Raw genomic sequence first — 16,070 nt, 5'->3', positions numbered from 1 at the left:
TAATGGAACAGAAAATAAAAACTTTTAACCAATTCTGTTTAAAATAGTGCCCTAAGAAGATTTCTGAATTGATAAGCATGTCAGTTGTACCATGGCATGCTACGACTGGATTTACAACATATTTGAAGCAGTAGATAAGACAATGATAATTTCAGACAAGGAAATAAAGTATATTAGTGATGTTTCAATCCATTAATGCTAAGATAATGGATTCCCTGGTGAGTATGATTAAATTTTTACCTAAACCAAACAGACCAAATGGAAATAAATGCTGTGTTGCTTGTGGTTTGTGACCCATGCGTAGACAGCTTCAGAGCCTGTTCCTCTTCTCATTCACAGTGTGGCCTCACGTCCAGACATGATTCTACTGATCCTACTCACACAGTGTCCCGTATGTGGCTGGGGCTGCTGCCCACCCTTCTGTGAGCAGCACACTCACCAGGACCCGCAGGGGTAGCCACCCACAACACAAGCCCCCAGAGAGCTCAGGCTCTTGGTGCAACAGGAGAAGCTGAGGGGCCCAGAGGACGGTGGGCACCAGGCTGAGCTCAGTGGGGTGTGCAGAGCCTTGGAGGAGGCCATGCGGGCCTCTGTCACAGCATGGGCACCTCTCCTGTGCAAACAGGTCCAGGCATGTCCAGGACAGGTGGAGTGCTGCTCTCCCTCCCACTGAGGCTCAGGACCCACAGACCACTGGGAATGGCCACCACACCCTCCCTAGAGCAACCAGGAAGGCTTCCTGCTGCCCTTCTGGCTGCAGGGGTGCCAGTCATGCCACTGAGAGGAGGTCCAGAACATTTTAGATCATTTGGCTCCTACTGTCACAACCCCACCTGCCACTCTAGTTTGGTAGGACATTAACTTTGACTTCATTAACTTCCTTGTGTCTGTTGTGTTTAATTTCATCTGGTTCTTACATCAACAACATCCTAGAAGCCACTCAGAACAGTTATCTATACAAAGTTATGTCGTTACAATTTCTGGTCACTGTTTTTTTTCTGTATTTGACAGTTTCTTTGAGAATGTATTGCTACTTGGAAGGCCAGTCAATTTGCGTCTTAACTTCCATTTCTCTGTCTTTGAAATACTAACCCTGGACAACTTTTTAAGAAAGGTTTCTCATTGCCTCTTTATTTATTTCTAAAAATTTTTAGTGTTGTTGAGCTATAGTTATGAGTAATAATGTCATTAAAGTTTGTGTTTAAGACAAATTTGGTTTACTGAATTTGAAATGTTATGTTTTTAACTGTTTTTATATGCACCGATACTTCTCTTTAATATATGAAGCTCTACAACAAATACCTCTAATAATTTTACAATTAAATTAAATCCATAATTCTATACTACTTTGGTTCCAACATTTTGAAAATACATCAATTAATTTTGAAAATATACAATTTAACAACATGGTCCTATCAATCACAAGCAAGTTTTGTAGTGGACTAAACACACATTCAACCATGCAATCCAGTGTTCAATACCTAAATGATAAATAATAATGCTGATTGACTTATATTCTGAAAAAAATCACTGAAAACTGGAATAGTCTTTTAAGACTCACAGTGCTCACAAACATGCAGAAAAAGGTATACAAATTTCTATTCTTCCTTGAAGGAATATTACAATGCTCACTTTTTTTTTATACATGATGGATAATTATGCCAAATTCTTTTTTCTTTATAGCATGTGATTCACATTTTTTTTAAAAAAGTACAAATGTTCCTATGAGTTGTGACTGAAAATGAACTCTTAAATTTCAGCTTTTATGCAAACCTCAGTCACAGTCATATACTAATAGCTGCCATTTAGTAAAATAGTGACATCCAGTGGACAAATGACATAAAGTAACTTTCAAAATTCCCAGTTATTTGAATAGTAAAAAAATGATTGCATCTCTAAACCCAACCATTTTAATATGAATGAGTTCCTACTCATTTTGACAATCTATAGATTCTTATCATATCACCTCACAGTTTTTATGGATCTTAACCATATCCTCTTTTTCTTATTTAACATTGATTCTTTAAACTGACCTTGTAAGATGTATAACTCAAGACTAGTGAAGTTAAAGGTATTACTTTTTCTTGTTTGTTTCTGCTATTTCCCACCACAAACTAAGAGGCTCATCTCTAGGCATGGAAAGACCAAACCATGAGCAATGTATTTAAATAAAAATGAATACCTTAAAAATTTTCTAAGGGATCCAAGTGTAAGGTCCCCAAAAAGGAAACCCCAACTCTGTCCCATGGATCGACGGCAACCCCAATCAACCGCAGGAGGCGTCACTTGATGCAAACCATAAGAGGTGTTTATTCCAGCGTGCTGGGACCCAACTCATGACTCACGCAGGAGTCCAGGAGTCGAGTCCCTAGCAGAAAATCTTGTAGGTTTATAAAGGCAGAAACCACACATCGGTAGGGGTCGCACATGAAAGGGGGAAAAAGGGGAAAAAAAAAAAGGAAAAATGGGGAACAAAGCTGCCGGGAAATTTCAAAGGGGGTCTGGGTTTGCTGATAACATACAACATGTTTCACAATGTTTTACAACAGGGTGCAGATTCTGGTCAATAGTTTCTGGTAATCCTACTGTTTGAGCACTATCTGGCTATCAGGCTCAATTCTCTCTTTTACTCTCTGTTTGGGGCTGTTTCCTGGAACAGCTTTAAGGGCTTTGTTCCCATTACTGGGAGGGAGACCTTAGGGAGTTGAGATAAAACAGACAGCTTAAAAAAAAGTCCATTCTTTCACAAGATGGCAGTCTAGAGGGAGGCTGCGTTCCTTGTCACTCTGCAATGCCGGATTCAAGCAGAGGATATCTGTTTCTCGGTGAGGCAGTTTTTGATACTTATTGATCCCCTGCTCTTTACCCCATTTATCTGCTGTGATCACCTGCAATCTGCCAACATATTGACGCATTTTTGAGGGCAGATTGCTCACTGTCAGGCGTTTGTCATCTGCCATTTGCCTGCCTCTCGCCTGTCCATCGCCTGCATTGCCCCTATCCATCACCTAACGCTCCAGGTTAACCTCCCGATTGTCTGGCAGCTGCTAACAGATTGACTGCAGACCACCAGTGGAGAACCAGCTGCCTGCTGCTGCCTGGAAATTCACTGTTACAGGACCTGCAGGTTTGATTACACATGGCTGCCGCCATTTTGAGACAACAGCCAGGCCCTGTAGGACCCCTGGCCAGACTGACTGAGTCCCATCTCCAGGATCCCTCAGCCCAACCGATCACTCCCTGCCTCTGGGGCCCACACATCAACTGCTCCCTGCCGCCAGGACCCACAGACCAACTGACTGTGCCCTATTACCGGGAACCCAGACCAACTGATTGCACCCAGCCTCCTGGATCCCACAACCACACCAATCACACCTGACCTCCAGGACCACTGCTGGACCAACTGCATCCTGTCTCCAGGACCTCCAGCTGACCACGTCCATCCTTGATCTGCAGCTCCCCATTTGCCAACACATTTGGAAGCCAGAGCAGCCATCTTGGATAATCCTGGAAGCCGTAGCTCTGATCTTTGGGTGGGGCAAATCCCATCCTGAGACGCCTGCTGGAGGCTTGAAGCTCATTTTTAGGTACCTCTCATACATCAGGCTACTGAACACTGGGAGGTTTCATTAGTATATGACTATTGTACAGTAGATTTTCTTTTTTCTCATTTTTAAAAAAAATATTTAAGTTTTTATTTCTTTACATTTCTTGCTTTCTTTTACTTCTGTTTACCTGTTCCCTCAGAGTCGCTTTCTCCCTTATTTACATGATATAATTGTCCCCATAGGGGCTATTTGGTCTAGGATTACATAGTGTCTGATTTGGGTACTGCTAATACAGATCTCCCCTTAGACAAAGGGTTTTGGACACCTATAGGGCCACTATAAGCCTATAGGTGGAAATATGCAATACCCCAGGTCTGCAGCACTAGAGGGAAAGATACATGAACAACATGAAAAAACAAGGGAAGAAAATGATCCAAACAAATCTAGATTCTATAGTAATAGAATCCAATGACAGTATGTTAGAAGAAATGTCAGAAAAGGACTTCAGATTATACATGATTAAGGTGATTCACAAAGCAAAGGATGAGATAAGAGAGCAAATTCAGGCAATGAATGATAATACCAATAAACTGAAAGAGCAACTTCAGGAAGCAAAAGATCATTTCAGAAAAGAGATAGAGATTCTCAAAAAAAAAAAATAAATAAAATAAAACAAACAAACGGAAATCCTTGAAATGAAGGAGACAATAAACCAAATAAAAAACTCAATGGAAAGCATCACCAACAGACTAGACCACTTGGAAGACAGAACCTAAGACAATGAAGACAAAATATTTAATCTTGAAAATAAAGTCGCCCAAACAGAGAAGATGGTAAGAAATCATGAACAGAATCCCCAAGAACTATGGGACATTATGAAAAAACCAAATTTAAGAATTATTGGGATTGAGGAAGGCACAGAGATACAAACCAAAGGAATGAACAACCTATTCAATGAAATAATATCAGAAAATTTCCCAAACCTGAAGAATGAAATGGAAAATCAAATACAAGAGGCTTACAGAACACCAAATGCACAGAATCACAACAGATCCACACCACGGCACATTATAATGAAAATGCCTAACATTCAAAATAAAGATAGGATTTTGAAGGCCGCAAGAGAAAAGCATCAGATTACATATAGGGGGACCAATACGAATAGCAGCAGACTTCTCAACCCAGACTCTAAAAGCTAGAAGGGCCTGGACCAACATATTTCAAGCTCTGAAAGAACATGGTTGCCAACCAAGAATCCTATACCCAGCAAAACTAACCTTCGGATTTGAAGATGAAATAAAATCCTTCCATGATAAACAAAAGTTAAAAGAATTTACAAATAGAAAGCCTGCACTACAGAATGTTCTCAACAAAATATTCCATGAGGAGGAAATGAAAAACAACAATGGAGGTCAGCAAAGGGAGGAACTACTTTAGAGAAAAACCACTCAAAGGAGAAACCAAGCCAACTTAAAAACCAAAAATAAGCCAAATGACTGGGAATACAAATCATTTCTAAATAATAATTCTGAACGTTAATTGCCTAAACTTATCAATCAAAAGACATAGACTGGCAGAATGGATTAAAAAGAAAGAACCAACAATATGCTGCCTGCAAGAGACTCATCTCATAGAAAAAAACATCCAGAGACTAAAGGTGAAAGGATGCGGAAAAACCTACCACGCACATGGACCCAGTAAAAAGCGGGGGTTTCCATCCTTATATAAGATAAAGTGGACTTCAAGCCAAAGTTAGTCAGAAGGGATAAAGAAGGACATTTCATACAGCTTAAGGGAACCATAAATCAGGAAGATATAACAATAGTAATTATTTATGCCCCAAACAATGGTGCATCCCTGTACATCAAACAAATCCTTCTCAATTTCAAAAATCACAGACCACAAAACAATAATTCTGGGCAACTTTAACGCACCGCTGTCTCCACTAGATAGATCTTCAAAACAAAATCCAACAAAAGAAACCATAGAACTCAAGAACACAAACAATAACCTAGACTTAATAGACATATATAGAATATTCCGTCCATCAACGAGCGGATACACTTTCTTCTCAGCAGCACATGGAACCTTCTCGAAAATAGACCATATGTTATGCCACAAATCAGCCCTTAGGAAATGCAAAAAAATAGAGATACTGCCTTGTGTTTTATCAGATCATAATGGACTGAGAGTAGAAATCAATGACAAAGTAAAAAAAGGAAATTACTCCAACACTTGGAGACTAAATAATATGTTATTGAATGAAACATGGATAACAAAAAACATCAGGGAGGAGATTAAAAAATTCTTAGAGGTCAATGAGAATGATGGAACAACATATCAAAATCTCTGGGACACCATGAAAGCGGTACTAAGAGGAAAATTGATTGCATGGAGCGCATTCCAAAAAAGAATGAAAAGTCAACAATTAAATGACCTAACATTACAGATCAAAGCCCTCGAAAAAGAAGAACATAATAACAGCAAAAGTAGTAGAAGACAGGAAATAATTAAAATCAGAGCTGAAATCAATGAAATTGAAACAAAAGAATCTATTCAAAAAATTGACATAACAAAAAGTTGGTTCTTTGAGAAAATAAACAAAATTGATAAACCCTTAGCCACACTAGCAAGGAGAAGGAGAGAGAAGACTCAAATTACTAAAATACATGATGCAAAAGGGAATATCACAAGAGACACCACTGAGATACAGAACATGAGAAGCTACCTTTAAAATCTGTATTCAAACAAAATAGAAAGTACCGAAGACACTGACAAATTTCTAGAGACATATGCTCCTCCCAAACTGAACCAGGAGGATATACACAATTTAAACAGATCAATATCAAGCAATGAAATAGAAGAAGCCATTAAAAATCTACCACCCAGGAAAAGCCGAGGACCAGACGGATTCTCAGCCGAGTTCTACAAGACCTTCAAAGAAGAACTCATTCCAATACTTCTCAAAGTATTCCAGGAAATAGAAAAGGAGGGTACCCTACGGAACTCATTCTATGAAGCTAATATCACCCTCATACCCAAACCAGGAAAAGACACATCAAGGAAAGAAAATTTTAGACCAATATCCTTGATGAATATAGATTCTAAGATACTTAACAAAATATTGGCAAACCGTATCCAAAAACATATTAAGAAAATTGTGCACCACGATCAAGTGGGGTTCATTCCTGGAATGCAAGGATGGTTTAACACCCTTAAATCAATAAACATAATCCATCATGTCAATATACTTAAGGATAAGAATCATAAGGTTATTTCAATCGAAGCAAAAAAAGTATTTGACAATATACAACACCCCTTCATGCTGAAAACAATAGAAAAAATAGGGATAGTAGGAATATACCTGAACATTGTAAAGGCTATTTATGCTAATCCCATGGCCAACATCATTCTTAAAGGAGAAAAACTGAAACCATTCCCTTTGAAAATGGTAACAAGACAGTGATGTCCTCTTTCACCACTCCTGTTCAACATTGTCCTCGAAACTCTAGCCAGAACAATTAGGCAGACTAAAGAAATTAAATTGCTACGAATAGGAAAAGAGGAACTTAAGCTGTCACTATTTGCGGATGACATATTTCTATATTTAGAGGATCCAAAAACCTCCTCCAGAAAACTTCTAAACCTCATCAATGAATTCAGCAAAATAGTAGGCTATATAATCAACACGCATAAATCTACAGCATTTTTATATGCAAGCGATGAAACAGCTGAAAGGGAAATGAGGAAAACAACTCCATTTGCAACAGCCTCAAAAAAAATAAAATACTTGGGTATCAATCTAACCAAAGAGGTAAACAATCTCTACAATGAAAACTACAATAAACTGAAGAAAGAAATTAAGGAAGACCTTAGAAGATGGAAAGATCTCCCATGTTCTTGGATAGGCAGAATTAATATTATCAAAATGGCCATACTACCAAAAGTGCTATACAGATTCAATGCAATTCCAATTAAAATCCCAATGATGTACCTCACAGAAATAGAGCAAGCAATCATGAAATTCATCTGGACGAATAATAAACCCAGAATAGCTAAAGCAATCTTAGCAGGAAGAATGAAACAGGGGGTATTGCAATACCAGAACTTCAACTATACTACAAAGCAATAGTAACAAAAACAGTATGGTATTGGCACCAAAATAGACAATTAGATCAATGGTACAGAATAGAGGACACGGACACAAACCCAAATAAATACAATTTTCTAATACTAGACAAAGGTGCCAAAAATATGCAATGGAGAAAACATAGCCTCTTCAACAAATGGTGCTGGGAAAACTGGAAATCCATACACAACAGAATGAAACTAAACCCCTATCTCTCACCCTGCACAAAACTCAACTCACAATGGATCAAGGACCTTGAAATCAGACCAGAGACCCTGCATCTTATAGAAGAAAAAGTAGGTCCAAATCTTCACCTTGTTGGCTTAGGATCAGACTTCTTTAACAGGACTCCCATAGCACAATAAATAAAAGCAAGAATCAATAACTGGGATAGATTCAAACTAAATAGCTTTCTCTCAGCAAAGGAAACTATCAGCAATGCGAAGAGAGAGCCTACAGAGTGGGAGAATATCTTTGCCTCTCATACTTCAGATAGCGCACTAATTTCCAGAATATATAAAGAACTCAAAAAACTCTACACTAAAAATACAAATAACCCAATCAACAAATGGGCTAAGGAAATGAACAGACACTTCACAGAAGAAAATGAACAAGCAATCAACAGATATATGAAAAAATGTTCAACATCTTTAGTAATAAGAGAAATGCAAATCAAAACTACACTAAGATTCCATCTCACCCCAATTACAATGGTAATTATCAAGAACACAAGCAACAATAGGTGTTGGAGAGGATGTGGGGAAAAAGGTACACTCATACATTGCTGGTGGGTTTGCAAATTAGTGCAGCCACTCTGGAAAGCAGTGTGGAGATTCCTTAGACAACTTGGAATGGACCTACCATTTGACCCAGCTACCCCACTCCTTGGCCTATACCCAAAGGACTTAAAATCAGCACACTACAGAGATACAGGCACATCAATGTTCATAGCAGCTCAATTCACAATAGCCAGACTATGGAACCAACCTAGATGTCCTTCAATTTATGAATGGATAAAGAAAGTGTGGTATATATATATATACAATGGAATATATGTATATATGAATATATATGTATATTGTATATGTATATACAATGTATATGTATATTGTATATGTATATACATATGTATATATGTATATATGTATATATGTATATATATGAATATATATGTATATATATGTATATACATATATATATATTCCATTGTATATATATATATACAATGGAATATTACTGAGCTATAAAGAATAATAAAATTGTGGCAGTTGCAGGCAAATGGATGTAATTGGATATAATTATGTTAAGTGAGATAAGCCAATCTCAAAAATCCAAAAGAGGAATGATCTCATTGATAAGCTGATGATGACACTTAATGCAGGGTGGGAATGGGACAAGAATGGAGGAAGGAGGGACTCTATAGAGGGAAAAGAGAGGTGGGAGGGGTGGGGGGAAGGAAAATATAATGGAATGAATCAAACATCATTACTCTGTAAATTTATGAATATGCAAATGATATGCTGTTACTCCATGTACAAACAGAAACAATATGTATGCCGTTTGTTTACAATTAAAAATAAATTTAAAAAAATTTTCTAAGATGAAATCTGAACCTGTTTTGCATTTATACTTTTTGATATACTGTTGAATACAAATAGAAAGGAATATAATCATTAATGCTAATAGTCAAATCACATCCTCTTGCCTCACTGCTCAAATATTATGAAATACATATTTTAGCAATGATTGTTTCAGTGTTTAAAAACTCACTTTTATAAATCAGTGTAAATGAATACCCATTATACATGTTCAAATAAAAGTAAAAAACTTCCAAAATGCTGTTATCATTTATCATTGATTATATATATTATGTGTATATTCAAAGTACAAAATGCAGCAATGATGTTAACAATGATGGTGTAATGAACTGTTGTATGTGATACTGCCATGTTTAATTTCTTGGAAATCTGTAAAGGAATTTCAGAGTTTAAAAAAAATTGTAAGCAAAAAAAGGGTTGGAGAACTGTTGATTTTAAATAAGTAGCCAAATGAAGAAAACATTCTTCCTAAAAAAAGATTAAGAATGTAAAATACATTTTAATATTAAAAAATAGCATTTTAAAAAATCTAGAAAAACTTTATGACAAATTCTGCATGAAAAAGGTCTATAAAAACAGCAGGACAGACTTGCCCTCAACACCTTTTACTTTTTCTTGTCAGAAAAAAAGTGTATGCATCTCTAGAATCATAAATGATGTTAAAATAGGCATTTTTAAAATGGCAAGGAGGATTTCACGGGAAGTTTGCATGTTTTTTTACAATCATTGGCATTGTTGCCATCAGTAGGTCACAAGTAAAACTTCTCTAGCTAAAAAGAAAAATGAAATATAAAGTTTTAAATGTATTAGGTCTGTTGCCTGCGTTTTGCAGATCTCATTTTTTCAAAGCATGACTCCATTTGTTCTAAGACTTTGGGTCTATACCATACTACTAATTTAACTTTTCCTTGGGCGGCTTTCAGCAGTTCTACAGCTTTTTCATGATGTTCTCCTTCAACTCTCACTCCATTAACAGAAAGGAGTTGATCTCCTTGTTTGAGGCCCCCATGCCTATCAGCTATTCCACCTGGAATTATTAGAGATATGTAGATTGGAGAGTTTTGTTCTTTGCCTCCCATAATATTGAACCCAAGACCCTCTCCTGTTTTGGGTAGCTCAACAACTTGAGGATGAGAATGTCCTTCACTGGCAGCAAATGCAGGGACAGTAGCCTTTGCAGTTGCATTAGCTCTCACTTCAGGACTGCTACTAATATCCACAGTCTCATAGACATGTTCATATACCTCTCTTACAGCATTGCAGAACTCACTCTGAAGGACTCTCTGTAAAGCCTGAAATTTCTGTGGTGGTTCCTCTCCACTCCTTTGTAGTTTTTCCAATAATTCAATTGCTCTACAAATATCCCTCTTTAGGCCTACGATTTCCCCCAGCACCACCGTCTTCTTCCTTAGCAATACCGAATGACAGAAACTGATGACAGAGGAGCCTTGAAATGTTATTAAATGAGAAACAAAGGGTGCAATTTTTGTCTTGGTGTAATACCCTCGGGAGCATTATTATTGAACATCAAACACTTGTGATTACTATCTGCATGTGAAGAACCAACCACCATATCCCCTTTTCCCCTTAATTGGTAATTGTGGTGCAATCAGACTTCCTGGGTAGAAGAGAAATGTGCATTCACATCATTAAGGTCAATATACATCAGTGCTTTTGCTTATAGTATGTGCTGCCTCCAGAAGATAAAATAGCTGCCAATGGCCTTCTCCTTTCAAAGTAGAGACACTTTATACACACTGGGATGGAAAGCACTCTCCTCCCCACCCCATTCACAGAGAACCCTCTTCCTTAGCATCTCTGGTGATAAAGGTCCAGGAGAATGGCCCTCATGGGTGCAGGTGACATTGTCCCATTAAAACAGTGGGTGCAGTTCTTGCTGTTCCAGTGGAAGGAATTAGGTCTCAGCCCCACACACTGGCCAGTGGGAGACACAGGTTCTCCCAGAGACTGGGACGAAACAGGAGTCCTGAGCGACCTGGATCCACATGGAGAGAGACTAGGAATGGAGAGAATTCCTTAAATACACCTTAGAAACAACATAAACAAGTAAAAATATTTTTGTTCATCCTATTGACCAGAGCAAATTATCAATAAATACTTCTATTAATTAGGTGCCCAGATACAGTGAGATAAGTAAGACAGGACCTTTACTAGATTGTGCGAATTGTACATGGAATTTCATATTCACACCCAGATGTATATGTTCCCTCTCCATTTAATTTCCTCTTGCTTTACAAAAAGCTCTTAACTCTCTACCTACAAGAAATAGGATTTTTTTCTTTGTCAAGTTCTTTAGGCCTGAGTGTCTGGCAAACTTAATTGATTAGGTCCCACAAAAAGACCACTTCTAACCCTTGTTGCTAGTATTCTGAAACTGCTAACCTGGTAAGAACATGTTGCAAAGTCCTCTTCAACTAGCTCCAGTCTAGGCAGTTACTGGATAAATCCTGGAAGCACAGTACCAGAAGAGATGTGCCCTGTGTGCTTCTCTATAGTAGCAGGGATGGGGCCAAGCAGGGTGGCCATACACCCTCTCCAAACCCTGACCCTAGAGTGACCTGCAGGCACACCCCATGTCCTTGGGTCTGATGCTGTGATGTGGGGCAGGCCACATGCACCATGTGATTTTCATACAGAGTTTCCTCCAAACAGAAGTAACATTTTATGTCATATCCTCACAAGAGAGGGCCACAGACTTTTATTTTCTCTTCCCATCTGCTGAACCCACCAGAGGATTTGCATACTGCTACATGCTACATGGGGAGGACCTTTCTGCAAGTCTGAGATAAAAGCTCACCTCTAGTCTTTTCTTGACTGAACAGGACTACTCACTTAAACTTCTGAAGATGAGGTGCCCTGCTCAGCTCCTGGGGCTGCTGATGCTCTGGATCCCAGGTAACGGCACAAGGTAGGAGACAGGGGAGAGAGGGTGGCTCTGAGGTCCACTGCTGCCCAGGCATCCTACATACATGTGGGCGATGTGCAGTTCCTGTACTCTGGGAGTGCATGTGCCAATTAAATCTGTGAGGAAGAGGAAGATTCCAGAATAAGCAAAGACATGTGATCAGGTGAAGATTACACTAATGGAGGGAGATAACATAGTAGATTCCAGAAGACCCCTTATGCTTTGCAACTATCTGTGTTATTTTCTTAAATATTTTTACAATATGAACAAAAGCCAAAAAATGTTTAGCCAGAAAAATATAACAAAAGAAAAAAAAAGACAACATTTGTAAAAAACCATGTGCTTCTGCCACAATTACAGGATACAATGGGGACACTGTGATGACCCAGACTCCTCTCTCTCTGCACATCCCTCCTGGAGAGCCAGCCTCCATCTCCTGCTGATCCAATCAGAGACTCCTCTACAGTGATGGCAACAGCTATTTGAATTGGTACCTGCAGAGACCAGGCCAGTCTCCATGGTTTCTGATCTATATGGCTTCCTACAGGGCCTCTGGGGTCCCAGACAGGTTCAGTGGCTGTGGGTCAGGGACAGACTTCACACTGAAAATCAGCAGGGTGGAGGCTGAGGATGCTGGAGTGTATTACTGCCATGAAGGTTTACAACTTCCTCTCACACAGTGGTACAGCTCTGAACAAAAACCACCCTACTTGGGGGAGCCCAGCTGCCCACTCTGCTGACTGTGTAGAAGGATAGCACGTGTTTCTACATGTGTGAGAGGAAGAGGTTGAAGGACTGAAGAGAGTAGGTCACAACTGATGCCTCTGGACAAGGAGTGTCTTGGCTAGACTCGCCACTCCTGCATTCATGGTCTGACCTAAGCAGCAGCAGAACAAAGAGGGTACAGTTCCCCTTGGAACACCAGGCACAGGGGACAAGAGAGCTGACTCGTAGCTCATCTTAATCTTCATGACCTGCACACAGGCAGTGATTACATGCATCTATGGTCATGGTCACACAACTGAGGCTGAGGGTGGCTCCTGGCAAATACAGAACTTATGCATTTTTTAATATGCTTTTTTTTTTGCTGTGGTATTGTTATTGGTTGGTCAGCTGATAGCATATATGCAGCAGGAAAATATTTGGGGTTATTTAGAATGTGTTTCTCTCTCTTACCTACCGTTCCTACTTTCACTATTTCTAGAATATACCCTTATCCAGTATGGGGGAGGTGCACCACTGAATATTAATGTTCTAAAGAAAATAGGCGAGAAGATCATTCAGTTTTGAGATTTTCAAATACCTAGATGGTATAGGAAATCTACTCAAAAAAAAAAAAAAAAAGAAAAAAGAAAAATAGAAAGGTCAAGTATTTATAGGCTTTGGCAGTTCAGTCAGAGCATGTTGCAAGAAAAAGGGTCTTATTTATTCAAAAGTTGCATTACAAAAACAAACAACAAAGCATGGGGAAGTAGAGAGAATAAAAATAACAAGAATAATACAAACATGGTTACCTCCCCCAATAAAAATAAGAATCTGCAGATTTGGGGCAGAGGATAGCATATGAGACATGAAGGGCACACAGGAGTAGTCAGCTGTTGAACAACACTACACCTGTGGCTCACATGTTGGGCAGGAAATGCTCTTGGGTTTCAGCTAGATGTATGTACCAAGTGGACAGAAACTGAGAGGTATGGCTTGGGAAGAATCACCGACTTGAAGAGTCCGCTGCTTGGATTTCCAGGTTACGGCCTCATGCGATTGAAAGCTTATGAAGAATTAGGACACCATGCAGATCTCCAGGTCTGTAACGATACAATAGTTATCAAACTTCCTGTTCAAATATGCCTTAGGTCATGTTGTACATCCCAAATCAACCCAATAGATCACATGCAATATTTCCAAGGTAGATTCTGCCTGCATCATTTTGGAGAGGATGTTCATTCAGAAGGGACCATGTAGTTAAGATGCACAGGAGCAGAAGGAAAATCTGGGGCTGGAAATATCAGCAGGAGGTGTATTGGGAGACTAAGGACAATGTGTCAGACATACATGAAGGATAGTCAAGTGTAGCATTTTGGGGTGTGGTGGTGGTGGCACAATAATGTTGCAGATTTGCTCTCCATTTCTATCCCAGATACTCAATCATATTTCCCAGTTCAGACATCAACCAATGATTCAAAGAAAAACCTAGTCTGGTGATAAAGCTCAGCTCATTCCCAATGTTTTAATGTGGGTCCATTCAACTTCCAAAGCTCAGCTGTATTCTTACTCTCTAGGGAGTCCTTTTTGACTGTAGCAATAATTTCAGTGAACACAAATTTGGTTAATTTCAATGGATGAAAATGGCCAGAGAACTTGACTTGACTGAAGTATTCTTCTCTGCAACTGAGGTCATCTGCTCTTCATTTCATTCACAGCACTCTGAGTTCATTATAAACTCACTTTTCAATGTTTTGATTTTATTTCCACTTTTGTTCAAATGGGTTTATTATTCATGATGGACAATGTCCTAATTTAAGGTGGAAGTCCTGTTCCTTTTTAATTAAATTTTACCACAGAGCTGCAGGCTTTGCTATTATACTGCACATAATTAACCTCTAGTCAATCAATAAATGCACATTCATGATCACCCATAGAAAATGAAGGAAAAACTGGAAAAACGATGGTAAGCATTTCCTTATCAAACTAGCTGGTTGAAAATGACGGATTTCCACATTGCGGTAAGCAACATATATCCACATTCACTTCACATACACCTGGGATGGGCTAACGCCATAGTAGAAATAAAAGATTTAAATTTACAGAATTAGTGATCCTCTGCGTGGCCATGGCCGCCCATTCCAAGATGATAAATCCCACGGTGAGCACAGTGAACCCTCCAATGCGTTACTCTGGAGATTCACAAGGAGCAGCAGCGAGGCTCCCCGGTCAGGACAGGTGCATTATGGCCCCGGAAGTCCTCAGGAGGGGCGGGGCCGCCGGAGGACGTGCTGACGTCGACATGCCCTACGTGCCCGCCAGCCCCTCGCCGCTTCCGCTCGTCCCACTTCCGCCATCTTGCTCAGGCTGAAGTCACTGGAGTGGGAACAGCTGGACCACAGGTAGCGGCGGCGCTGGAGCTGCCAGAACCCCAGCGTGGAGGCGCAGCCTCAGCCCCTCGGACTCAGCATCGCTCCTTCAGAACAGGAAGTGCGTGGCGCTCCCGCGCCAGCCGCAGCCCAGTATCTGTGACGTCAGAATGCCCCGTGACCCTCAGGCCAGTGTCTGTGATGTCAGAATGCCCCGCGACCACAGGCCAGTGTCTGTGACGTCAGAATGTCCCTCCACCCGCTGACCAGAGGCTCCTGGGAAGGACCACGCTGCAGGCGGAGTGGCATTTACACGTGTTGGGCAGGACCAGGAGATTCAGGCTGGACCAGAGAGTGGCAGACTGTCTCATCAGAGCCTCACTCGGAAGATCCGACCAGGATGGGGAATCTGAATTCCAGACAGCAGGACAGCTGTCCTCATCCGTATGGGCCACGTGGACGTCCATGGCACTGGCCAGGAGGTCGCCTGGGCTTCCCTACCTGTGGCTCTGACAGTGCATCCAGCACGTTCAGGAGAGGAGAGTCAGATGTACCAGCGGCTGCAGGAGAAAAGCAGCCCGGCTTCTTGAACACTGTGCTTCTTCTGAGCCCCAACCCTGCTTGGAACCTCCTGGGTGGGGCTCCCTGCACCGCTGACTTCTGGAGCGCCACTGTTAATGCTGTTTCCTTCCCGATTCCTGTTTTTACTCCTAGATGTTCTGCCACTGATGTGGTATTATTCCATAAACTACATAGGGAATGAGAAGGTGTGCAGAAATGCCATATTAAGAACCGTTA

General features: G+C 40.2%; 1 protein-coding gene across 1 annotated transcript; it reads right to left on the bottom strand.

The window, feature by feature from the left end:
* Window positions 1–9,872: 9,872 nt before the first annotated feature.
* LOC306644598 (protein lin-7 homolog C-like) lies at window positions 9,873–12,720 on the bottom strand (the record flags this gene model as incomplete). The annotated part of the gene is made up of 2 exons (XM_079111649.1): window positions 9,873–10,722; window positions 12,696–12,720. 2 exons carry the CDS (start codon window positions 12,718–12,720, stop codon window positions 10,082–10,084), a joined length of 666 nt encoding a protein of 221 aa, XP_078967775.1. The 3' UTR covers window positions 9,873–10,081.
* Between the last annotated feature and the right edge of the window lie 3,350 nt (window positions 12,721–16,070).

Source organism: Sciurus vulgaris, assembly GCF_902686455.1.
Source record: "Sciurus vulgaris genome assembly, chromosome: 14".
Classification (NCBI taxonomy): Eukaryota; Metazoa; Chordata; class Mammalia; order Rodentia; family Sciuridae; genus Sciurus; species Sciurus vulgaris.
Note: the sequence above shows the minus strand (reverse complement) of the source record. Positions and strands in the feature narration are given on the sequence as shown.